Below are 24,725 nucleotides of genomic sequence, written 5' to 3' on the forward strand. Positions count from 1 at the left end.
TCAGGCTGGTCCTGAACTCACTATGTAGCCCAAGCTGCCCTTGAACTCTGGGCAATCCTGCCTCAGCCTCTTAAGTGCTGGGATCACAGGGGTGCGCCACCATCCCCGGCTCAACCCTCTCAAATTTTTTTTTTCTTTTTTCTACCGGGGATCTAACTCTGATCCTTTTGCCTGAGCTAAATCCCCGGCCCAACCCTCTCAATTTTAAAAAAACTTCAAATGGGTGTGGTGAAGCACCCCTGTGGTACCAGCACTCAGGAGGCTGAGGCAGGAGGACCACTGCGATTTTGGGGCCTGCCTGGACTACATATGGAGACCTATCTCAAAACAAAGAGAACTGGGCTGGGGATTTAGCTCAGTGGTTCAGGTGCTTGCCTTGCAAGTGCAAGGTCCCGAGTTTGATCCCCAGTACCAAAAAACAAACAAAAAAACAAAGGGAACTAAAACTGCTTTAAATTGTAAAAACCTTTTGCCATTTGTCTGGATTGGAGAAAGGAAGGGGGAAGTACCGAGCAGCAGAGGAAGGGGAGGCTGGCGAGGGAGCTAGGGACAGTTTAGTCCCTGTCATCTTTGTTAAGGGGAGGGGTGCCCTGAACTGTGTTTTGGGAAAATCACCGTGGGGCTGTGGGACTGTGGAGGGAACGAGGGGTCATCTGCTAGGAGACGGCGGCAGACATCTAGAGAGGAAAGGACCGTGGTTGAGCCAGGCGGTGCACGCCTGTCATCCTAGCCCTCTAGGAGGCTGTGGTAGAAAGATCACAAGTTCGAGCCCAGCCTGGGCAACTTAGCAAGCTCCTCTGTCAAAATAAAAAATAAAAAAAAGGGTTGGGGATGTAGCTCAGTGTGGGGGCCCTGGGTTCAATCCCCAGTAAGCGGGTAGGAGGTGGACAGAGGCAGGGGGAAGAGAAAGGCCTGTGGGAGAGACCCTGGGACCCAGCGTCTAGAAGAGCGACCCAGGGAAAGGCAGAACCCAGGCACTCGAAGTCCTCTGATCGGTCCCGCACCCCAGCTGGGACGCGCGCTCGGGCAGGGGCGGGGCCGCCCGGGACCGGAACCTTCGGCGCTGCCTAAGCCTTCGCTCCGGGACCCCTGGAGGGAACCCCTGCCCCGTTGCTAAGGGGCGGTCCCGGAAGTGACGCGCCCGGGGTTTGTTGACAGCGGAGGCGGCGGCGGCTGCCCGCTCTGAGTCGTAGAAGCCGGATCGGGGGAGGGGCCGGGCCCGGGAGCCAGCACCTGGCGGCCCTCAGCCCAGCCGGCAGCCGTGGGGCAAGGTATCAGCCACGGGATCCCCGTCGTGACCGGCTCCCCGGGCGCCAGCCCTCGGCAGCCCAAGCTCCGCCCCGCCGACCCCGGTCTCCCCGGACCCCGGCCCTAGAGCGACGAGATCCCAGCCTCTGAGCCGCTGTGGCCCCGGTTGCTCCCGGGCCCCGTCGTCCGCTCCTCCTCGCCGACGAAGCATCCTGCCCGCTCCCCAGCGCGGAGGGCAGCCCCATCCCAGGGTAGGTCCCGGACGCCGGGGTACGGGTGTTCCTGTGTCCCCTGCTTCCCCCTGCCTCCCGGGCCTAGGCAATGCCTCTGCAGCCCCTCGCAGACCGGGCTCGACCTCGGCCGGTGCTCGGAGGGCCCCTTTCTCCACCTCTGCCGCCGGGTCTGACCAGCGTGCCTTGAAAACTGAGCTCCCTTCCTGCAGAAAGAAAATGACGCTCTGCCGGTCGCCCCTACAAGATGGGGGATCAATATAGGGCTGGGAAGGCCAAGCTCTGCCCCTCCTACCTGTTGGATGAGCTGAAGTTCTCCCAGAGCTCTGCAGCTCAGAGATACCTAGGGCTCTGGGTGGCTCCCAAAAGGGATGACAAGGTGCAGGGAAAGCCACCCGGGTGGAAAAGGGAGGGGTGGGGTTGCACCTTGAATGCAGGGGAGCCCGATAGGTGAGTTGAAAGTGAAACTGTAACTCTTAGGGGTGGAACTTGATTTGGCTGCCCTTTGACCCAAGCAGTCCAGTATTGCCCATCTTTACCTGTGCCTCCGATTGAATTGGGTTTTAAGGGGAAGAAGGGTTAACCTGAAGCTGAGGAAAAGCCTCCTATACGACGTTTCCCGCACAGTGTTTCTCTTCAGGGTGCAAACTGGCTACAGGGAGCATAGGAGACAGCTTTGAAAGAGCACAGAGGAGGTCATGCTTAGAGCAGTAGGTGGCTGTCGGGGGAGAGGGCCCCTCCACTTTGATTCATTTGGCAAATAATAAACATGCAGTGCGTAGGATGGTAGGTTTTGTTTGTTTTTTTGGTACCGGGGATCGAACTCGGGTCCTTGCGCTTGCGCTTTGTAGGATGGTAATAGGTGTCGTGGAGAAAAATAAACCAAGAAGATCTGTGGGGGAGGGCCAGAGACTGAGGACACCTTTTCATAGAAGGTGGCTGGAGAAGGTGATGTTTGACAGATGAGTGAGGGAGCCAGCTGTGCAACACGCTAATGGCAGAGCATTCAAGGGCAGGTGCAAAGGTCCTGAGGTTGTATGCTTAGTGGTTTTAAAAATCAGTAAGAGAACAGAAGGCTGGAGCATGGTAAAAGAGGCAAGGAATGGTTGGCAAGGAACAGTTGGAAGCAGATAACACCAGGGAGCCTGTCAGGGGCAGGAACGTGGTCATGGGGTGGGTAAAGGCCACCCTTTCAGAACTTGCTTGTCAAAGTGTCTGATGGCTGGAGAAAATACAAATCTGTTTTAGATGACAAATGGCCACTGTGCTCTGGCTTTGTGTCCTAAGGGCCTTTTCCCATCTTTGTAGTGACCATGGATGAAATAAATACAAAAAAAGAGAGCGAGAAAGCCATAGAGCACTGTGGTTCCATCAAGTCAGGGCTGCTGTGGTTCTGACGATGTGGGCCAGGGCCCCTTGTTCCTGCCTTGGTCTTCTCATTTGTAAAATCCGGTTGTTGAGTGAAAGAAAGCATGCGTGGAAGGGCTTAGCACCTTACTTGGCAAGTAGTATGTGCTCAGGTATCGTGGGCACAGTGGCGATGGTGGCGTGACAGTGAGGAGCCCTCTGCACGTGTGTGTCGCAGAGCTGCTTAGTACCAGCTCGTGGTGTGTCACCAGCTCTGGATGCCTCCTGAGCTTAGTAGGATTTGGGGGGATGTTGGGGGAGGGACAGTAGAAACTTCCTGACACCTCTCAGATGCATCTCTTACAGGGCAGACGGAGCTTGCTCCTGGGGTTTTTCATAGCAATGGGGAATTTTGAAAAAGACAGCACAGCCCTGTTCTGTCATCTAAAATAGGCAAGATGAGGGTGTTGCAAAGAGGGCAGCTCGGGGACAGGTTGGGAAGGGCAGTGGATGTTGGCCCCAGATGTGAGATTGGGGTATTAGGATGCCTGTGACCATCCGCAGGTGGAGGCTACTCACACCAGAAGTGCCTGGCGGCGGCTGAGGCTCCACGCACTGAATCTTCTTCCTCGTCACCTGGATCACTGGCTAGTGGGGCATCTGGGCCAGAGGGCTTGAAAATGAAAAATCAAGGGGCTGAGGATGTATCTCTGTGCTAGAGCACTTACTTACCTAGCATACTTGAGGCCCTGGGTTTGGCACTATGAAAGAGAAAAAGAAAAAGAAAATGAAAAGGCAGAACACTATTCAGAATGGCCTGGAATGCACCATGCAACCCATGCTGGCCTGGAACTCATGGTGCTCCTCCTGCCTCAGCCTCCTGCATTCAGGGAGCCCATTGGGAGGGGGATGCTCTTAGCCCCCAGTTTTTTTGCTTGGGTTCTGCACCTCAGCTGTCCTTGGTTCCTGAGTTGTGAGTTCAGAGACCCCCATTGGGCCATGTGTTTGGGGACCAAGGTCACACACGGTGGTTCAGCAAGCAGAATTATCCCTGCAGGCACATGCTTAGGACACTGCTCTTCTTCATAACTCTCCTCAGCAGCCCCACTGGGCGGGGGCTGTGTCCAGCAGTAAGGACCCGGGAAGTACTAGGTTGGGAAATCCTGCCTGGGGACCTCACAGAGCTCCGGCTTGTTCCCTGCAGCTAGCCTGTCACACCTCACTGTCATGGAGGCTTGTGGGTTCCTTCCCTCAGGAGGCTTCCAGTCCTGTGGCAGAATTAAATGACAGCTGCCCACAGGATCATCCCCAGCCATAGCAGTTCCCCTGTGCTTGGGCTCCCAGGACACACAGCGTTGTAGGAACACAGCGGAGGCTTAGGTACAGAAGGTGGCGCTGAGGTACTCATGGGAGTCTGCACATCTTTGACCCTTGTGTGACATCTTTGTTTCCTGTGGGAAACAAAAGGATCACATGTCCCTTACAGGTTACCTGTGGTGTCCCCGAGGATGTGCCTGAAAGGCACTGAATGTTGAGTCTTGAGCTTGGAATGAAGACAGCACCCGAATCTGGCCTGCTCATACCTGGTCCATGGCAGATACTCAGCCCCAGCTGCCACACCTGTAAATTGTAGCTTACAAGCACTCCTAGCTGGGCGTGGTAGTGCACACCTGTAATCCCCGTATTTAGGCAGAAAGATCCAGGAGTTCAAAGCCAGTCTGGGCTACATAGCTGGAGCCTGTCTCAAAAAAAAATAAAGAACTGCCTTTCACAGGGCCTGAGAGAATGAAATAAGTTGACCACCATCAAGTCCTGAGCAGAGTTCTTAGCATATACTTGGCACTCAGCATGAATATGATGATTAATAAATTTGAGTCCAGGGCCAGGGACTTAGCTCAGTGGTTCCACTGCTCACCCCACAAGCACAAGGACCCGAGTTCAAACCCCAGTACCAAATAAATAAATAAATAAATAAATAAATTTGAGTCTAAAATTAGAACCCAAGCTGATTCCTAGCCTACGCTGGCGCTCCAAAGCCTTACATGTTCTCTCTCCCTCTCTCACTGTCTTTTTTGATATTTGTTAATTGTTTATCAAGAGAGGCGGCACCAGCAGCCACCTCGTGAACACATGCGTTCCTCCCTCATTCCATTTCCCCATCTTCCTCACTTCCTCACTCGTCCTGGCGGCTGGTGTGTGCAGACACTGCGGGCCAGGCAATCTCTGAGCCTCACCTGTGCCCTGAGCCCCGGAGACCGCTGGCATCACCCCACTCCTGCCCCGGTGTGGCCTGTGATCTGCTCCGCCCTGGAAAGACTGCAGCCTCTAAATAGGGTATTTGTTTGGTGCCCCACCTCAAGGGTTAATCTTTCACAGGGTGGGCACTGCTCCAAGACCCAGGGCTGGCTCTCCCAGCCTCCTGTTCCCCGGGTGTCAGGGTGCTGGAAGGGGCTCCCTGCTCCTCCTCTGGCCCTCAGCTGTCTTTCCCCTCCCTTGGTTGGCGGGATGGATGGATCGGAAGTGCATGGCTGATGAGAAGCTTGGCCTGGCCCGACGTTTGGATCCCTCCCCTTCACTTTGGAGATCGAAAGCCCGCTTCTGGTCAGCTGTGTGTGCCTCAGCATCCCTGCCAGCAAATGGGCCAGGAGTCTTGACCTCTGACTGCTATCGGAGGTCATGCCCACAGTGGCAAACCTGTGTTCTACTAAATGCCACATGCCAGCGCATGCCGGGACTGTACTGGGGACGAGGACGCAGGCGTGGGTGCAGCCAGACAGTCCTGGCTCCCAGCTCGTGGACTGGGGGAGGGGCTGTGGACAAATTGTTATGCAAATGATTAATTCACTACAAGTACAGGGTGCTAGCACTGGTTGCTTCATTGCTTAAATAAGAGACTGTACCAAGGAAAGCATAGCACTGGTCTGGAGATTCCAGGATGGGGGCGGTGGGTTCTCTCCTCCCACGCCCCCTCCCCAAGATGCCCAAGCTCCAAGGGAGCCTGCAGCAAAAGAATTCTTCCTGTGGCGGCCTATGAAAATCAGGGTCCCCTCTCCCCCCAGTCCACAGAACTCCAGATGGCCAGGACGAGGCCTGCAGCTGCATGGGACACAATCGGCAGGGTGTTCCAGCCCCAGGCCTCCCAGTCGCCCCTCGGTGCCAAGTGCGGGTGGCTCCTTCCTCCTCCAGCTTGCCCCAGCCCCAGGCAGCCATTGCCACTGCCCAAGGGAGGTCAGCAGATGGGACTCTTTGTCTGGTTTGTCTTTTGGGGTCCTTGGCAACTGACATGCTGGTGTCTCCTCAACTGGGGACCAGGGCAGGGGCACAGTGGCTCTGTGGGGACCTGGCTCAGACTGGCAGCTCTCACCATGTAGTCCCGAGGCTTAGCTGTGGGCACAGTGGCCCGGTCCCAGCCGGGGCTCGCCACCCACAAGTCCTTTGTCACCCCAGCCACAGGCATTCGCTGAAGTGTCTCCATGGGTCAGGACCCACACTGGTGCTCAGGGCTCCCTTTGCTCTTAGCCCCTGGGCCTGGGCCCATGGCCCCAGTGTCCCCCAAACCCTTCCTTCCAGCCTACACATCTCCTCCTTCCCTCTCCTGCCACCAGGTAACCAGGACCCTTCTTTTTTTTCTTTTTTTTTGAGATAGGATCTCACTGTGTAATTCAGGCTGATCTTGAACTCTCAGCAATCTTCCTGCCTCAGCCTCCTTGCTACAGTTGAGTGGGCCAAAAATAGTCCAGGTTCTTGTGTATGACAAGGAAAGAATTGCTGCACATACACCTTGTAGTATGTAGTAAGTAGCTACATTTATTGAAGATCATGGGACAGTGGCAGGAACAGGGAGAAGGGTGAAGGCGAAAAGGGATTTGAGGGCAAAGAGAAAGAAAGGACTTGCTAACTCAGGCTTCTGGTATTTATAGGGGCAGACACCACTGACCCAAGGAGCCTCCCACTGTCTCTCACTAACGTCAGCAATCTGCTGGACCTCCTAAATTTAAGTGTGGATAATCATTAGGGTGGTGTTTAGTTTGTGGTTGAATGGAGGGGAGGGAAGTGGCTCACACAGCTTCCCTGTCTCAGGGTTATGGAAGCATGGGTAAGCAGTTGGGAGGCGAGGCATTCTCAGCTCCTTCGTTTCTAACTGTACTCCCCTGAGTGCTGGGGTTGCAGGCGTGTACCACCAGGGCACTCAGGCCACAGGATCCTCCCGAATGCTGACCCTGCTTGAGGTTAGAGCTCGCTGCTCAGGCGCTGGTTGCTGAGTCCACAGGCCCAGGAGCCTGGTGATTACAGTGGCATTGGGACAGGGCCTGTGGGGATGCCAGGGGGAGCATCCTGGCGGGTCCGGGTGGCCTCCCAGAAGAAGCCGCCTTGCTACTGCGACATAGGACCACCTGAGCAAGAGGAGAGCACAGAGGCAGTGGGGCCGGGGTGGGCAGGAGACGCCCCCTGGAGGAAGGACCTGGATGTGTGCTGGGGCGGGGCCTGCAGTGCTTGGAGGAGAAATGGAGTAACCAGTTGGAGTCAACTGGTCCCCACTGAAGAGGACAGGGCGAGCAGAGGTCTGAAGGTGACCTGGGCCTAGGGCCTCCCGCCAGGCTGGCTGGAGTAGGGGTCCCAGGGGACTGAGTAGCCCGGCAAGCTGCTTCACATCCAGAGCCCCAGAGGGACAGCTGGGCGACACTGGAAGTTGCCGGGGCCTGTGGGGCGGGGCCTCCCCGAGGAATCACTGCTGGGTGCTTGAAGACCCGGAAGTAAATGAAGGCAGAAGCCCAGGCCAGAGTGTAGGCTTCCTGCTCGCCTTCCTTTCCCTTGAGGGTGTTGCCGCATTGCCAGTGGGACAGGTGGTGCAGTGGACCTTGTGGGAGAGCCTAGGCCTGGAGCTGGGGCTGGGACAGACCCTACTCTGTGTGGGTCGGGCAGCTGGGGGAGAAGAAGGTGATAAGAATCCCTGTCTTAGTTGGGTGTGGTGGTGCGAGCCAGTAATCCCAGTGCTCAGGAAGCTGAGGCAGGAGGATCACTGTGAGTTTGAAACCAGCCTGCACTACATAGTGAGACCCTGTTTGGAAACTCCCCTCCTCCAAAAAGAAAAGAAAAATAATTGCTCTTCCATTGAGTGATTACTAGGTGCCAGGCACCATGCCAAGCCCTTCCCGTGTTCTGTGTAACTATCCTGCAGTGCTGTGGACAGGGAACTGCGTTGCCCTCTTTTAGAGAAAATCCTGAGTACTGGAGCGGTGAGGATGCTCACCCAAGTCCACCCGCTCTTAAGTGGCCAGCTGGGACGAGAGACAGGTCCACCCTTGGGTGACAGGAGGTGGCTGGGGGCAGGAGCCAGGAGCCCGGAGCCCGCAGGGCGTGCATGGAGCTCCAGGTTCCTCCCTGCCCAGGACTACCCTGCAGTACCTCTCTGCTCACTGTGAGGGGGTTGCCATGCCATTTTCCCCTGGAGACCTGCGGAAGTTAGCACAGCCTGAACTTTTGTTTGTTTGCGACAGGGTCTCTCTGTAGCTCAGGCTGACCTGAAACACATGACAATCCTCCTGCCTCAGCTTCCCCAATGCTAAAATTACAAGTGCATACAAGCCTGTGCATTTTTTTGTTTGTTTATACCGCCTAATGTCATATAAGGGGTTATCCTGGACTGTGTAGGGATGGTGACATACAAGCCTGTCTCTATGTTCAGTACAGATGTATCATTTTTTCACATATTTCACTGTTTTTAAGGTTTTTGGTTTTTTTTGATACTGGGGATCAAACTCAGGACCTTTTGCTTGCCAGGCAGGTGCGGTGTCACATATTTCTGACCCGTGGCTGGTTGCATCCACAGATGCAGAATCTGTGGGTGCATAATGAAGAGCACACGACATTGGGCCGCGGTCTGGTGGCTTTGCACAAGGGCACACTGTCCCAGCACTTCCAGAAGCCCCTCTGCCCACCTGCTCCTTCCTGCCCGCCCATGGAGGAGGGCACCACCCTGACTCTAGCACCATAGTTTGGCTCCCCCCATTCCGCACACTGATACAGATCCTGGTAGGAAACATTGTGTTCAGGAATTGATTTCTGGCTGGCCGAAGTTCTAGAAATTGTTTTTTTTGTTGTTTGGTTTGTTGGTTTTGAGACAGGGTCTTGCTCTGTTGCCTACGCTGGCCTCGAGCTCCTGGGCTCCGTGATCCGTGATCCTCCTGCCTCAGCCTCCTGGGGAGCTGGAGGTGTGGGCAACACTACCTGGCCTGGCGGGATTGTTTCTGGTTCACCCATTTGAATATAAAGTCTCAGTGTTCGTTCTTTGAGGGCAATGGTGTGTGCACTGTTAGCTGGGTGATTACCAGGCTGGGCTCTGAATCCCTTTTCAGTGTGAACCCCTTTGGTATCTGGGGTATTTTCTTACCTTTTGGTGGGGGAGGCAGGAGAGGTGTGTTACTGAGGATTGAACCCAGGGCCTTTGCACTGAGCTACGTCCCCAGCCTTTTTTTGGTATTTCATTTTGAGAAAAGGTCTTTCTGAGTCACTACATTGCCTAGGCTGGGCTCAAATTTTCAACCCTCCTGCCTCAGCCTCCCAAGTGCTGGGATTTCCCCCACACCCAGTTTTTCTGGCCAACTTTAAAATTGAACCTGTGTCTTTTTCTTTTCAGACTGATTTGTAGAAGTTGCTTATCCTATATATCTAAATGTAAGTCCTCTGAGCTGGGCATGGTGGCCCACACCTGTAATCCCAGCACGTGGGAGGTTGAGGCAGGAGGAGCACCACAAGTTTGAGGCCAGCCTGGGCTGCATAAGGAGCCCTTGTCTCAAAATATCAAAAAACCACAAATCCTCTATTGTGTATATTATTTGGAAGTAGTTGGAAGTAGTCTCTCTCCCTCTCCCTCCCTCCCTCCCTCTCCTCCCTCCCTCTCTCTCTCTCTCTCTCTCTCTCTCTCTCTCTCTCTCTTCCTCTTCCTCTCTCTTACTAAATTACATGGGCTGGCTTTGGATTCATGATCCTCCTGCCTCAGCCTCCCAAGTACCTGGGATTATAGGTATGGTTCATTGCATGGGCTTCTTCTTCTTCTTCTTCTTCTTTTTTTTTTTTTTTTGGTACCAGGGATCGAACTCAGGACCTTGCACTTTTGAGGCAGGCAGCAGCACCACTGAGCTAAATCCCTGCCCCTTAGTGATATTTTTCTCTTTTTTTTCCCTTCCCTCCCATACACCCTCCAACCACGCTACACCAGCAAGCTGCAAGGGATTGAAGATATCCCTTCCCTGTTTTAATTTTATTTTGAGACAAGACCTCATTGTATTCCTAGGCTGAACTTGGAACCCTCCTGCCTCAGCCTCCCAAGTAGCTGGGATTATAAGTGTGTGTCACTGTCCCCAACTCTTCCTGGCATCGTTTTGTTTTTGCTTTGTGGCACTGGCGAATGAACCCAGGGCCTTTACACAGAGCTACATCCCCAGCCCCTTTTTTAACATTTTTAAATTTTTTATTTTGAGACATTATCTTGCTAAGTTGTCCAGGCTGGACTCAAACTTTCTTTCTTTCTTTTTTTTTTTTTTAATTTTTTTTTTTGTACCAGGGATCGAACTCAGAACCTTGCACTTGCAAGGCAGGCGGTGGAACCACTGAGCTAAATCCCCCGCCCTGAACTCAAACTTTCGATCTTCCAGCCTCCAAATGCCGGGGTTGCAGGCATGTGACACCATCCCCACCTATATTCAGCTTCTTGTGACTCAGTAATATGCAGCCTTCTGTGGATGAAGCAGGTTTTGTGGGTCCGTTCGTCAGTTGGCAAGCAGTTGGGCTGCTCCCCCTTCTCACTACGAGGAACAGTGCTGTGCTGAACACCCATGCACAAGTTTCTTCATGGACAGATGTTATGATCTCTGGGGAGAGGCTTTCATGCTTAGTCACATGCCGTGAGCTGCAGTGCCATGTGTGTCTCTGCGGTATGGCCTGCACCAAGTGCTCACTAGAGATGTGTGCAGGTTAGAAAGTTCTGCTCTGCACACGATGGACGATGGACACAGCACTGTAGCTATTACGATTCGAGAAGCATTTGGGAAAGTTCCTGTTATCCTCAAGCAGTGGGGCCTCAACACACCCTACCGCCCAGAGGCATTTCGAAGGCAAAAGAATGCTTGGACAAGGCCCCTTGCTCTTTGCAGGTCTGGCCAGGCAAACATGGCGGCGCAGCAGAGGGGGACAAAAGAAGGGGCCAGGCCAGGTGTGGTGGCGCAGGCCTGTAATCTCAGTACTCAGGAGGCTGAGGCAGGAGGAGCTCCACAAGTCCAAGGCCAGCCTGGGGTACATAGTGAGTTCAAAGCCAGCCTAAACTGCATAGCAAGACCCTGTCTCATAAATAAATGAAAAGAGGAGTCAGGAGTCCTGGGCCTGGCCCAGCTAAGCTGCTAATTTGCATGTGGTGTCCAGAGGCCTCAGTTTTCCTGCTCAAGGGCTGGACACAGGGTGGCTGATGGTGCTGGCCCTTGCCCACAGCTCACCTGGCTTCTCTCCCATTCCCCAGGTGCGGCTCCTCCAATGATCCTGTGAGAGCTGAGGCATCACCGCTGCCGGGGTCCTGTCCTGGCGCGGCCCCCAGCATGGCATCCGACACCCCCGAGTCCCTGATGAGCCTCTGCACTGACTTCTGCCTGCGCAACCTGGATGGCACCCTGGGCTACCTGCTGGACAAGGAGACCCTTCGTCTACACCCAGACATCTTCCTGCCGAGCGAGATCTGCGACCGGCTGGTCAATGAGTGAGCGCCTGGGCGGCCGAGCGTGGGGCCCGCAGAGATGGAGTGGGTGCAGATGTGCGAGGGGTGTGCATGCACCGGTGCCCCTGGGTGCAAAGTAGCCGTGTATCCATGCCATAAAGTGTGTGTGTGCACATGCAGGAAGAACTGTGAATTGCACAATACTCTTCGGCACCACAGGGGATGTGCATGTGTGCGTTTGGGGCTGAGATAATGTAAAAATCTGCATGGCATGTTCACACTCCTGTAATCCCAGCACTTGGGGCTAGGGTTAGAGCTCAGTGGCGCCTCACCTGCCTGGCAAGCTCAAGGCCCTGAGTTTGATTCCCGTTACCACAAAACAAAAACAAAAACAAATCCCAGCACTCAGCGGGCTGAGGCAGGAGGATCACCTAGAGTTCAAGGCCAGCCTGGAATATATAGAGTCCCTGTCTCAAAAAAACAAACAGGGCTGGGGATTTAGCCCAGTGGTGCCACACCTGCCTTACAAATTCAAGGTCCTGAATTTGATCCCTGGTATTGAAAAAAAAACCAAAAAAACAACTGTATGGAAATGATGGAGTAATGCTGTCCCACATGTGTGTGCTCAGCCCTGCCCGTGCCTGTGGAATAAGGACAGATTTGAGTTCGCCTCTGCTAGGGGCTCCAGGAATCCTGATATCTGTTCCCTGAGTGTTGGGGCTCAGTCCAGATACCCTGGAAGGCAGTCGTTAGATCAAAGAGTCTCGTGGCTGGGGGGAGCTGCGTGGGAATCAAGTTCAGAGCTGAACTCCTAGCAACGTCCTGAGTGTTCAGTGTGAGTCAGGCAGAGGTTGGACACTATGCCGACCACTGTTGCCTCCATTTTCCAGATAAAAAAACTGAGGTTCCGGGAAGTTCAGTTCTGTGTTGAGCTGCCTGGTAGGGAGCAGCCAGGGCAGGATTTAGGTTCGTAGTGTTCTCCTCCAGAGCCTCAGTGGTCCAGGGATCCTCCATGAGCTGGAATCTTCAGGGTTTACTGAGTGGATGTAGATGTGGCGGTGGGTGCTGCTGCTGTAGCATGGTTGGAGGGTGTGTGAGAGGTGATGTCTTTGGAGTCGAGCTCTGGGTGTCTGGTATGCGGGTGTCTAGGCTTCTGTGGGGGAAGAGGTCGGCATTAGCTTTTTTCTAAGACAGGGTCTTGGTATGTAGTCCAGGCTGGCCTTGAACTCATGGCGGGTGATCCTTCTGCCTCAGCCTTCCAAGTGCTGGGAGTATAGGTGTGAGACACCACGTCCAACTGGGCATTGACTCTATATAAGAGCCCCCAGCAGCTAGGTATGGTAGCCCATGCCTGTAATCCCAGTACTCAGGAGGCTGAGGCAGGAGGATTGCTATGAGTCCAAGTCCACCCTGGACTACATAGTGAGTTCAAGGCCAGCCTGAACTACCTAGTGAAACCCTGTCTCAAAAAACAACAAAAAAAATTTCCAATGATGAATGTCATTATATTGTATACCTAAAATGTACCAATAAAATAAAATTTTAAAAAAGAAAGAAAAACAGGAAAATGAGGCCCCTGCACTACCAGGTCCCCCCAAGAGCTACCTTTCCATCCCTGGTTCCCTGGGCACCCTTTGTCTTGCCTGATCTGTAGTCAAGTCCCAGCCAGGTTCTGGGAGGGGGCGGGAGAGGAGGCGCCCTTGGAGAGGGCGGCCTTGTGTCCTGAGGGAGCCAGGGTCCTGGGCGCGCCCCAAGCGGGTGAGTCTCTCCCAGGTATGTGGAGCTGGTCAATGCTGCCTGCACCTTCGAGCCTCACGAGAGCTTCTTCAGCCTCTTCTCGGACCCCCGCAGCACGCGCCTCACCCGGATCCACTTGCGTGAGGACCTGGTGCAGGACCAGGACCTGGAGGCCATCCGCAAGCAGGTGAGGCCGCCTCGGGGGGGCACCCGGCACAGCCAGCAGAGCAGAGCCACAGGCAAGTCGTGTCGGTCGCTGACGGGGCTGTGCCCGCAGGACCTGGTGGAGCTGTACCTGACCAACTGCGAGAAGCTGTCCGCCAAGAGCCTGCAGACGCTGCGAAGCTTCAGCCACACCCTGGTGTCCCTGAGCCTCTTTGGCTGCGCCAACATCTTCTACGAGGAGGAGAACCCCGGGGGCTGTGAGGACGAGTGCCTGGTGAACCCCACCTGCCAGGTGCTGGTGAAAGACTTCACCTTCGAGGGCTTCAGCCGCCTGCGCTTCCTCAACCTGGGCCGCATGATCGACGGGGTCCCCGTGGAGTCACTGCTGCGGCCACTCAGCTCACTGGCCGCCCTGGACCTCTCAGGGATCCAGACGAGCGACGCCGCCTTCCTGAGCCAGTGGAAGGACAGCCTGGTGTCCCTCGTGCTCTACAACATGGACCTGTCGGATGACCACATCCGAGTCATTGTCCAGCTGCACAAGCTGCGGTGAGCAGAGGGGGAGGTGGCGAGGACGGGAGGGCAGGGCCAGGCTGAGGACGGAAGCGGAAGCGAGTCCATCGCTAGGGCCCAGTGGGGTGCTGGTGGGGAGCAGCTGTGGCAGTCCAGGGCCCCCAGCTCTGCAGGGCAGGAGTGAGGTCCTGACCTGCAGCCCCCGCCCAGGCATCTGGACATCTCCCGAGACCGCCTCTCCAGCTACTACAAGTTCAAGCTCACACGGAAGGTGCTGAGCCTCTTTGTGCAGAAGCTGGGGAACCTCATGTCCCTGGACATCTCCGGCCACATGATCCTGGAGAACTGCAGCATCTCCAAGATGGACGAGGAGGCCGGCCAGACCAGGTGGGCACCAGCACCAGGCTGCTGCCGCCGCCACCAGGCACACACACACCAGTCCCACCGATGTCCCGCTGCCACCACCGAGGAAACGAGTTGGTCCCTGCCCTCCCGGGTCTGTGAGCCTGTGGGAGCCACAGGTCGTTCTTTGGTCAGAGGAGTGCAGGCTCAGGTGGCCCTGAGGATCAGGAAGGAGAGGAGGAGAAGTGACCCCCCCTTGTCCTGAAAGCTTGTTCTCCTGAGTTTGCCAAAGGGATGGGGACCCAGCAGCAAAGACAGGGTGCGAACAGAACTGCCCTGACTGATGGGAGCACAGGGTGACAAGAGATGACGCTGGCTGGGCGTGGTGCACACCTGTGATCCTAACACTCCGGGAGGCTGAGGCAGGAGGATGGAAAGTTTGAGCCCAGAACAGCAGCATCTGTGCTGATCAGGGGTCGCTGCTGCAGATAGCTCGGTTGCCCTGGGTCGGAGCAGACTTTAACACTGCTCAACTGATGAGCTCATCCCATGGTGACTGCTGAAACCTGAGGCCTCGTGTCCTCTGCATAGTGGCAGACGATCCTTTCCCCGAGGGCCAAAGCCCCCATCCCACACGGTGCTACATGGGACCTCCCCACCCTTCCATCCAGAGGCCATGGCCTCTGTTCCCCAGCCTTAGAAGGAAAAGGAGGGCGAGGCTGAGGACCTGGACGAGGGAGCATCCCATCCGTGCAGTGTTGCCCCAACACAGCCGGTGGGGGTGGCCCGGCCAGGCCCAACTCCAAGCCCTGACCCACGCTCTTCCCCAGCATCGAGCCTGCCAAGAGCAGCATCATGCCCTTCCGCGCTCTGAAGCGGCCCCTGCAGTTCCTCGGGCTCTTTGAGACCTCCCTGTGCCGCCTCACGCACATTCCGGCCTACAAAGTGAGCATTGCAGGCTCGGAAGGGGTGTGGGGAGGGATAAGGGAGCAGCCGGGCCGAAGCGCCCTGTGCTCCGGGGCCCAGACCAAGCTGAGATCTGGGGTTCTCACACACACACCCCGTCCCGGACCCCAGGTGAGTGGTGACAAAAACGAGGAGCAGGTGCTGAACGCCATTGAGGCCTACACGGAGCACCGGCCCGAGATCACGTCGAGGGCCATCAACCTGCTCTTCGACATCGCACGCATCGAGCGCTGCAACCAGCTCCTGCGGGCCCTGAAGGTCGGTGCTGTGCTCGGCAGAACTGTGTACCCTGAGCCCTGTCTTTCCCAGCCCCACGGGACAGTCCCGCCTTTTCATCTCCAGCCCCCACTCCCAGCCCTGCCTGCTGCCCCAGCTCACTTCTGCAAGGCCCTGTTCAGAGCACTGTCCTGCCCTGGTCCCCTTCTGTCCCCACATCCGCCGCCTGAGCCATGGGACCAGGGCTCTTGCAGCCCTAGAGGAGCTGTCCATGCCCCTCCCGCGGGCCAGGCCTATCACACTCAGCGCTGGCACCTGTCACCCGCTCCCCACAGCTGGTCATCACGGCCCTCAAGTGCCACAAGTACGACAAGAACATCCAAGTGACAGGCAGCGCCGCCCTCTTCTACCTAACCAACTCTGAGTACCGCTCCGAGCAGAGTGTGAAGCTGCGCCGGCAGGTCATCCAGGTGGTGCTGAATGGCATGGAGTCCTACCAGGAGGTGACGGTGAGCCCCCTCCCGGCCTCCTTCCCAGCCCTGGCACCTGGGGTCCCCAGAGCCCAGCCCCACTTGCACCCACAGCCCCCCAGCCTCTGCCACCCTGCCCCGTGTGGAGGCCTCCAGCCCCTGGGCTCAGCAGTGCTGTCCATTGTGTAACGCGCTGGGCTCGGGCACTGTTACCCAATAGCTGCTCTGTTAAAAAGCTATAAAAACTGGGCCATACTGTATCTCAGAGGTAGCCCTGACCCAGTGTGACGCGTGGCCCTTGGTTTGACCCCTGGAACCACACACACCAAAAACAGTATACTTTTTTTTTTTTTTTTTTTTACAATTAAACACTTGTAATTACAGCTGTAAGAAAAATACAAATCACCCGTAATCCCCCCACGCAGAGGCAGCCTCCATGGTCGTGGGTGTCTGTTCAGGATTTCAGTCTATGCATCCTTGGTCAGTAAACGGTAGTTTGTGTCTTGTGAATGTGAACACCTCTCCTGTCAGCAAACATCTTTAAATTTTTATTTTTACTAGCACATATTTTCAGTACATAAGGATTACATTATCAGGAGTAGTTGGTGCATATATGAAAAGCATCTTAATCATTTTTACCTCCCCTCCTCTACCTCCCCTTCCCTGCATCTCTTGGTCCCCTAGCAAACATATTTCTGCTGCACATTTTTTAATATTTCTTTTCTGATTACAAAGGTAAGATACCTAATACTTTAAAAAAAACTTAGAGTAATGCAAGAGTGAATTGTCTAGAAAGTGAAAGTTGTTCACAAGCCTATCTGTCCTCCCCAGAAACTGCTAACAGTTCAGTTTCATATCTGTTGACTCCAGCATGGTGTTCTGTGTCCTCTTTGAAGGAAAGGCCACTTGATGTGGCCTGGAGCCCGAAGCCATGGCCAAGCCCCACACCCGCAGCAGAGTTGTTGGCTCAGCACACAGAGTTGATCATTTAGGATGCTTTTTGGTTTTTGGTTTTCGTTTTTCTTTTTTTTTTCTTTTGGCTTTTTGAGACAGGGTCTCGCTATGTAGTCCAGGCTGGTCTTGAACTCATGATGATCCTCCTGCCTCAGCCTCCCAAGTGCTGGGGTTACAGGCGTGCACCACTACACCCGGCAGACGTCTCCTGCATATGGCTAAGTGAAGAGAAGTTTTAGACCAACCTGAAGTCTTTTTCTGCATCCCTTTCCCATGAGGGAGAAATCTAGAAGGACACACACCAAACTTTAACAGTGATTACTTCTGGGGACGAAATTGGTACTCTGCTCAGATAATACCCTGTGACTTTTTTTTTTTTTTTTTGCAGTAAATAAGTATTTTTATAAATTTTTCCTCAAAAAAATACATAGGGCTGAGAGTATAGCTCAGTGGTAGAGGACTTGCCTAGCTCACATGAAGCCTTGGGTTCAATTCCTAGCCCCCCAAAAAATAATTTGTGTGTATAATAAGTTAGTAAGTATTGTGGGAAAGAATGAGGTTAATAAAAGAGGGTAAGGCTGGGCATAGTGGCACATTCCTGTAATCTCAGCACTCTGGAGGCTGAGGCAGGAGGATCCCCAAGAGTTTGAGGCCGGCTTGAACTATATAGTGAGACCCTATCTCAAAACAGAAATACAGTGAGGGGCAGGGATTTAGCTCAGTGGTTCTGCCTCCTGCCTCGCAAGCGCAAGGTCCCGAGTTCGATTCCTGGTACCAGAAACAAAACCAAGCCTGTAGCCTCCCTCCCAGAAGGATTCCCCGGAGCACCCCACCCTGTGTGACCGAAGCCCTGGAGAGCCCAAGCTGAGCGTGCCCCTCCCGCGCCCGCAGGTGCAGCGGAACTGCTGCCTGACCCTGTGCAACTTCAGCATCCCTGAGGAGCTGGAGTTCCAGTACCGCCGCGTCAACGAGCTGCTGCTCAGCATCCTCAACCCCACTCGGCAGGACGAGTCAATCCAGCGCATTGCTGTACACCTGTGCAACGCCCTGGTCTGCCAGGTGGACAATGACCACAAGGAGGCCGTGGGCAAGATGGGCTTCGTCGTGGTACGGTGGGCGGAGCTGTGCCTCGGGTCAGGAGGGCTGGGGTTGGGGGGCAGAGCAGGAGCAGTGTTGTGAGTCACCACCACCTCAGCCCAGATGTGCTGTCCCCTTCCTGCACCTCAGCTGGGCTCACACAGTGTTCACCACGCTGCCTGATGCCGGCCGAACTCCCATAGCAGGGCTGGGTGCCTGTCCCTCGTCACTGTCCTCCGAAGTGTGTCCTGGCCTCGGGCACATAAATTCCTAGCCTGGGCCTAGCACATGGTGGGAGATGATCAGTATTGCTGGCTAAAGGAAGGTGAGAACCAAGGCAGGGAAAGGAACTGAGGCAGGCTGGGTGTGGTGGCACATGCCTGTAATCTAGCACTCAGGAGGCTGAGGCAGGAAGAGTGCCATGGGTTCAAGGCTAGCCTGAGCTACACAGAGAGACCCTGTCTCAAAACACCAGAAAACCCAGGAGGACTAAGGTGGGCCCTGTCTCTGCCTCTCCTGTAATCTGAGGGAAGCACAGCCCACCTGGAGACGGGTTGGAGTCACCAGGGAGTCAGCCTGGGGCCGGGCAGTCCTCAGACCGCCTGCAGCCAGGTCCCAGGGTCTGTGCCTTGAGCATCCTCCTGTGGCCTCCCAAAAAGCCAAGGAGACTTGACCTCCCCAGGACACACTACTGAGAAGAGGCCCCAGCCCTGTCCCATGCCAGGGCCCTGGGATGCGGTGACTCTCGAGCCCTGGCCTCCATGCATTCTCTCCTCTGTCTGCAGACCATGCTGAAGCTGATTCAGAAGAAGCTACTGGACAAGATCGTAAGTGGAGGCTCCAGGCTGGCTCTGGGGGGCAGCTCGCCCTGGGCTGGTGCTGCAGGTCCCCAACGTGCCCTGAGCCCCATGTCCCTCGCAGTGTGACCAGGTCATGGAGTTCTCCTGGAGCGCCCTGTGGAACATCACAGATGAGACACCCGACAACTGTGAGATGTTCCTCAACTTCAATGGCATGAAGCTCTTCCTGGACTGCCTGAAGGTTAGCCGCCCCACCCCAGCCCCCAGCCCCAATTTGCTGCTTACAAGCTCCCTGCAGCCCACTGGGTGCCCTTTAGGGAACCCCTGGCCCTGACTTCTCCAGCCCACGGTGACGGTGACATCCATGGGCAGGCTTCCACCATGGCGTGGTCTCATCCCTAAGCTGAGCCCTGGCACTCCCTCGGGGACTCCCATAAACCAGCGTGAGTCTTGGCAACCAGTGTCTCCTGGCCCCAGAGCTCAGATCTCTCCGAGGCCTCCCACCTTTCTGTCCTCACCATGTACACCCAGCTCTCCCCTGGGCCACCGGAAGCCAGGAGGACCGCCTCCCTCCCGCTCATCTAATGGGAATGGCCAGACAGACGCCCATAGAACTCTCAGGTTAACAACACCAGACACTAAGTAACTCGGTGCTAATTGAGCAGCCCCACTGCGTCTCATGTTGCCAGGAATTCCCGGAGAAGCAAGAGCTGCACCGGAACATGCTGGGACTCTTGGGGAATGTGGCGGAGGTGAAGGAGCTGCGGCCTCAGCTGATGACTTCCCAGTTCATCAGCGTCTTCAGGTCAGTACTGGCCGTCTTTCCCTTTCTGCCCTGGCTGCCAGGACGCTGAGGACTGTGGTCTTCACTCAGCTGCTGTAACTGCTCTTAGCCTGCATTTCTGTCACAAATGTCACCTGCCCTCCGAAATGTGGTTCCTTATTCATTCACCCTGCCACATGTGGTCTTTGTGTAATTGTATCTTTTTGTTTTGTTTTGTTTTGGTTTTTTGGTACCAGGAATCAAACTCGGGACCTTGCGCTTTCGAGGCAGGTGGCAGAACCATTGAGCTAAATCTCCGGGCCTGTGTAATTGTATCTTTTTTTTTTTTTGGTACTGGAGATCGAACTCAGGTCCTTGCGCTTGCGCAGCAGGTGGCGAAACCACTGAGCTAAATCCCTGGCCCTGTAATTGTATCTTAAGTAACTTCAGATTCCTTTTAGGAATCTGAGGATAGCTGGGAATTTAGCTCAGTGGCTCTGCCACCTGCCTCGAAAGCACAAGGTGCCGAGTTCAATCCCTGGGACCAAAAAAAAAAAAAGGAATCTGAGTATAAACAATAAGTTATAATGAAATCAATAGTCTCCCTGGCATCTGGTTTATAAATTGCAATCCAAGCCAGGCAGAGTGCTGCCTGCCTGTTATCCCAGCCCTCTGCAAGGCTGAAGTAGAATTGCAAGTCCAAGCCCAGCCTCAAAAACTTAGCAATTTTTTTTTTTTTTTGGTAGCGGGGATTGAACTCGGGACCTTGCACTTGCAAGGCAGGCGGTGGAACCACTGAGCTAAATCCTTGGCCCCAAAACTTAGCAATTTACCAAGATCCTATCACAAAATAAAAAAGGGCTGGAGATGTAGCTTAGCATGAAGATCCTGACTTCAATATAAAAAATAAATAATAAATAAAAATAAATTGCTCCAGACATGGTGGTGCACTCCTGTAATCCCAGCACTAGGGAGGCTGAGGCAGGAGGATCACCATGAGTTCAAAGCCAGCCTGGACTGCATAGTGAGACCCTGTCTCAAAGAAACAAAACAACAGCAAGGAAAAACAGCTACAATCCAGCAAGTTCCCAGGAGTCCACCTCCTTCCTCCCGCAGCAACCTGCTGGAGAGCAAGGCGGATGGCATTGAGGTGTCCTACAACGCCTGTGGAGTCCTGTCCCACATCATGTTTGACGGACCCGAAGCCTGGGGTGTGTGTGAGCCCCAGCGGGAGGAGGTGGAGGAACGCATGTGGGCAGCCATCCAGAGCTGGGACATCAACTCCCGCAGGAACATCAACTACAGGTGCCGCAGGAGGCAGGCGGGTGGGGTCTCATGCCTGGGGGACAGGCATGCTCGAGAGGTCCAGGCCACACAGCCGAGAGCCCGGGGACCCTGAGCTTGCCTGGCATGTGGGGCTCCCCATGTGCGGCCTGCACTTTGTGGGTACCTGGCACAGACACTGGAGGGAAAGAGAAGCAGCATCCGCAGCCTACCTTCCGGTAGAGCCTGGTTGCACTATGGTGTCCTGGTGCCCATTCTTCCTGTATTGACTGAAGGCCCGGTTACCGGGGCCTGTCGCCCATCCGCTTGGTTCATGGTACCCTGGACTGATGGTCGTTTGAGTGGGAAACTCACACTGGGAGGCTGGGCCCTCACTGGCAGCTCAGCCAAATCCCCAAGCACTGAAACTCTAAGGACAACACACCGGGGAGTCCCCGGGAGTCCCCAGAAGCTGTGACTCAGGGAGGCCCATACTTCCCTCTGCATCCCCCTCCCAGGTCCCCAGCTCCGCCCTCTGTCTGGCCCTGCTGCACTGGGAGCCGGAGCTGTCCTTCCCCCTGCGGTCACCTCAATCTCTCTGCCCTCAGGTCCTTCGAGCCGATCCTCCGCCTGTTGCCTCAGGGCATCTCCCCTGTCAGCCAGCACTGGGCAACCTGGGCCCTGTACAACCTTGTGTCCGTCTACCGTGAGTGCCCCCTGCCCCGGTGCAGACTCTCACACCTGTGCCACACTCACTTCTGTAATCCTAATCCCGAGGGAGGCTGAGGCAGGAAGATCGAAAGTACAAGTCCCTTCTCCCCTGGCAACAAGGGAGGGCATATAGCTCAGTGGTAGAACACCCCTGAGTTCAATCCCCAGTACCACAAACACGAAACAAAACATACAAATCCATGCAGGTCCCAGATCTGTTAGATGTGCATATACAGAAACAGAACTTGGGAATCTATGTTTTATTTATTGATTTTTTTGTTTTGGTTTTTGAGACAGGGTCTGCCAATGTTGTTCTGTCTGGGCTTGAACTCATTTTGTAGCCCAGGCTGGCCTTCACTGCTGGCAGTCTCCCTGCCTCAGCCTCCTGAGTGCTGGGATTACAGACATGCGCCACTATGCCCAGCTAAGAATCTGTGTTCTTTTGTTTGTTTTTAAAAATCTGTGTTTAATAAAAGTTTCTCGGAGGAAAATCACATTTAAGGGCCTTGTTTGGGTGACCTTTCCCATGGGACAAGCAACTGAACCTCAGTAGGGAAGAGCCATCCCTAAGGACTCACCCCTGCTTCCCTGGTGACTCAGGACCCCCAGGCTGGACAGATGTGACTGTGACTGTCCCCCTCCCTTAGGGTGGTCCTCATGCAAGGGTGGGTTTCTGGCATGGGGGTCGAAGACACAGCCTCAATGAGCTCCCTTCCCCACCCCACAGCCGACAAGTACTGCCCCCTGCTGATCAAGGAGGGTGGGATGCCCCTCCTCAGGGACGTGATCAAGATGGCGACTGCACGGCAGGAGACCAAGGAGATGGCCCGGTGAGAGCAGCATGCTCCCCGTGGAGCCGGGCCCCAGGCCCCGGGCAGGGAGGGCACTGTGGGTTTCCCAGTGGTTATGGAGCCCAGGCTCCCTGTAGCCGCTCCGCCTGACTGTGGAGGTGGACATCGGGTGGGTGTCCCGCGGGGCCTCTGTCACTCAGCCCCAGTGTGGCAGGAAGCCGGGTGGCCAAGCTCTGACAGAACGTCATGGACTCGCCTTGGCTTCATTGCTTTGTATTCCCAACAAACTCCACCCTCTTCTCCCTGGCTCTTAGCAAGTCAGGTCAGGACTTCTCATTCTTTTTGGCCAAAGACATTGCAAGCAGATAGGCCAGGGTGCAGTGTGGGGCACTCTGGACACCAGAGTGGGGGTGGGCAGACTGTGAGAAAGTTACTGGGAGGGGCTGCAGGTGTCCCTCAGGCAGAGCGCTCGTGTAACCCGCTTGAGGCCCTGGATGCCATCCTCTGCGCCTTACCCAAGAAAGGCTCGATATGAAGGCCACCAGCGTGCCAGAGTCGTTGTGCTTTTGTTCTGTGGGCTTCGTTGCCCAACCTAAAGCATGAGCTCTGATTCTCCCACCTACCTGTGCACGAGAAACAGCAGGGATGCCGTGTCGGGTCAGTGGGAAGGGCCACTCTGAAGGGCATGTGGCTAGGCTCCCCTGGGCTTTTGTCACCGTTTTGAGCGTGGCATGGAGTAAAGGGAAATGTGGGACAGGGACCTGACGTGCAGGGGCCTCATGGAGTGACAGCATCGGCTGCTCGGCCATCATTTTGGCGAAAGGCATATACTAGTTGACAGACTCGTCTGTGAGGGTGGTAAAATGAGTACCCCACAACCTTAGTCTCCCTGAGATGACACCAGGAAAGAGTTGCAGATGCACAGGCCACAGCCCAGCTTCCTTTCTCACACGCTGGCAGGTGGGCCGGGAATTTCGGAAGCTCCCGGTGAGCATGGCCAGTAAGCTTCCCAGCCCACCCTCCAGCCCTCTCCCCTGTGTCCCCAGCAAGGTGATCGAGCACTGCAGCAACTTTAAAGAGGAGAACATGGACACGTCCAGATAGAGGTCCCTCCATGCTGCCCCGCGGGACTGCGCCCAGGAGGGAGCGCTCAGGCCCGGCCACAGGCCCTCTGGAGCCCCCGCGGATGAGGAGACAGAGGGGACTTTTGCACAACTGATGCTTTTCCTTAACGTTAGTGAGATATATATATTATATATATATATTATTTTTTTTGGTTAGGAAGTGTGGAGTTTTGTGTGTATGATTTCTGTACAAAAACAAAGGAAATTCCCTGAGCCCCTGCAGCTCCTTGGCCATCCTCAGCCCAGCTCCAAACCTCACTGCTGCCCCTGCCCGTGCTGCCTCGATGCCTCTGACATGCGTGTCCGTCTTCTCCCCGTGAACTCAGACCCCGGCCTGACTCCACCACCCTAAGCTACCTGCATCTGAGATCCCATCCCAGCTCCCAGGCGCGGCTGAGGGGGTTTGGGGACTAAAGTAACCCCACGGGTCTCCCTGAAGCCTTGGTGCTCCTGGCTGTGGGCCATCGGGCCAGGACGTGAGCCGATCCCAGGGACCCTAAGGAGCGGGGCTCCGGCCGGGCCACGCTGCTATGGAGGCTTCCTCTGAGCCTCCCACCGGCCCCAGGCCGCTGATGGCCCCAGTGCAGGAGGCCAGGCCCCAGGGGTGGTGCCACTGCTCTCCACCAAACCTGCCCAGAACCTGCCTAGCTCCGAAGTGAGCGCCTCCTGGAGCCTGGGGCTCAGGCTCATTAGCTCCGTGCCCGCCCTGTTCACGAGCCTCACAGTGCCATGCACCCCACCAGCACAGCTGAGCCTGTCTTGCCCTGCCATCGAGATGACCCATCCTTCCTGTCCCCTGGACACGTGGCAGCAGGCAGTGGCCTTCAGCCCAGCCCAGCTTGGCCCCTGCCCTGCCTGCCATCCAGGCTGTTCCTGCCGACCTAAGAGGCAACTAACTGTGTCCCCAGGCCTTGAGTATCTCCTGGAGCTCAGAGTTGCTTCTCATGCATACGCGGGTGGCTAAGAGGCCAGGGCCAGAGCTGCCCTTGGAGGTGTCGCTGATGGCTCTGGCCTCCCTGCGCCTCGAGGGCTGCTGGATACACCAGTGCCTCTGCCTCCAGGCGCTACTGGCCGGGCTGGCAACCGCCCTCTCCTGCAGCCTCTCCTGGGCAAGGTGAGGCCTGCTCTGTGCTCCCCAGAGCGTCAGCAGGGCCCCACCCCCACCCCACACCACCCTCCATCCGGAGCCCTACTGGCCCCACCACCCAGGCAGAGCTCACATCGCATTGCTTTACCCCCCGGGGTCTGGGGACGCACGTGTCTGTGCGTGGGGATGTCACAGAAATACATTTTGTCAAAGTGCA

General features: G+C 55.5%; 1 protein-coding gene across 4 annotated transcripts; it reads left to right on the forward strand.

Annotated features, from left to right (window-relative positions):
• Positions 1-1,134: 1,134 nt before the first annotated feature.
• Positions 1,135-24,725, forward strand: Zer1 (zyg-11 related cell cycle regulator). 4 transcript variants are annotated; one of them, XM_004849184.3, is made up of 16 exons: positions 1,135-1,499; positions 11,338-11,571; positions 13,303-13,453; positions 13,544-13,980; positions 14,155-14,331; positions 15,117-15,231; positions 15,364-15,510; positions 15,804-15,977; positions 17,784-17,999; positions 18,755-18,796; positions 18,891-19,010; positions 19,459-19,574; positions 20,649-20,837; positions 21,404-21,501; positions 22,234-22,336; positions 23,344-24,725. In XM_004849184.3, exons 2-16 carry the CDS (start codon positions 11,414-11,416, stop codon positions 23,399-23,401), a joined length of 2,301 nt encoding a protein of 766 aa, XP_004849241.1. In that variant the 5' UTR covers positions 1,135-1,499; positions 11,338-11,413; the 3' UTR covers positions 23,402-24,725. The 4 variants fall into 4 exon arrangements, with proteins under 4 accessions (XP_004849241.1, XP_021117571.1, XP_087039197.1 ...); XM_021261912.2 differs by having other exon boundaries at positions 1,144-1,499; positions 13,381-13,453; XM_087183071.1 differs by lacking the exon at positions 1,135-1,499 and adding an exon at positions 9,462-9,500.

This window comes from Heterocephalus glaber, unplaced genomic scaffold (genome assembly GCF_053883595.1).
Source record: "Heterocephalus glaber isolate CG9 unplaced genomic scaffold, H.glaber_assembly_v1.0 deba00001479, whole genome shotgun sequence".
Classification (NCBI taxonomy): Eukaryota; Metazoa; Chordata; class Mammalia; order Rodentia; family Bathyergidae; genus Heterocephalus; species Heterocephalus glaber.

Excerpts from the sequence above, each read along its gene's own strand:
- Zer1 (XM_087183071.1), top strand. Across the intron at positions 11,572-13,302 it reads TGCGACCGGCTGGTCAATGA|GTATGTGGAGCTGGTCAATG; the intron begins GTGAGCGCCTGG and ends AGTCTCTCCCAG. Across the intron at positions 14,332-15,116 it reads GAGGAGGCCGGCCAGACCAG|CATCGAGCCTGCCAAGAGCA; the intron begins GTGGGCACCAGC and ends GCTCTTCCCCAG.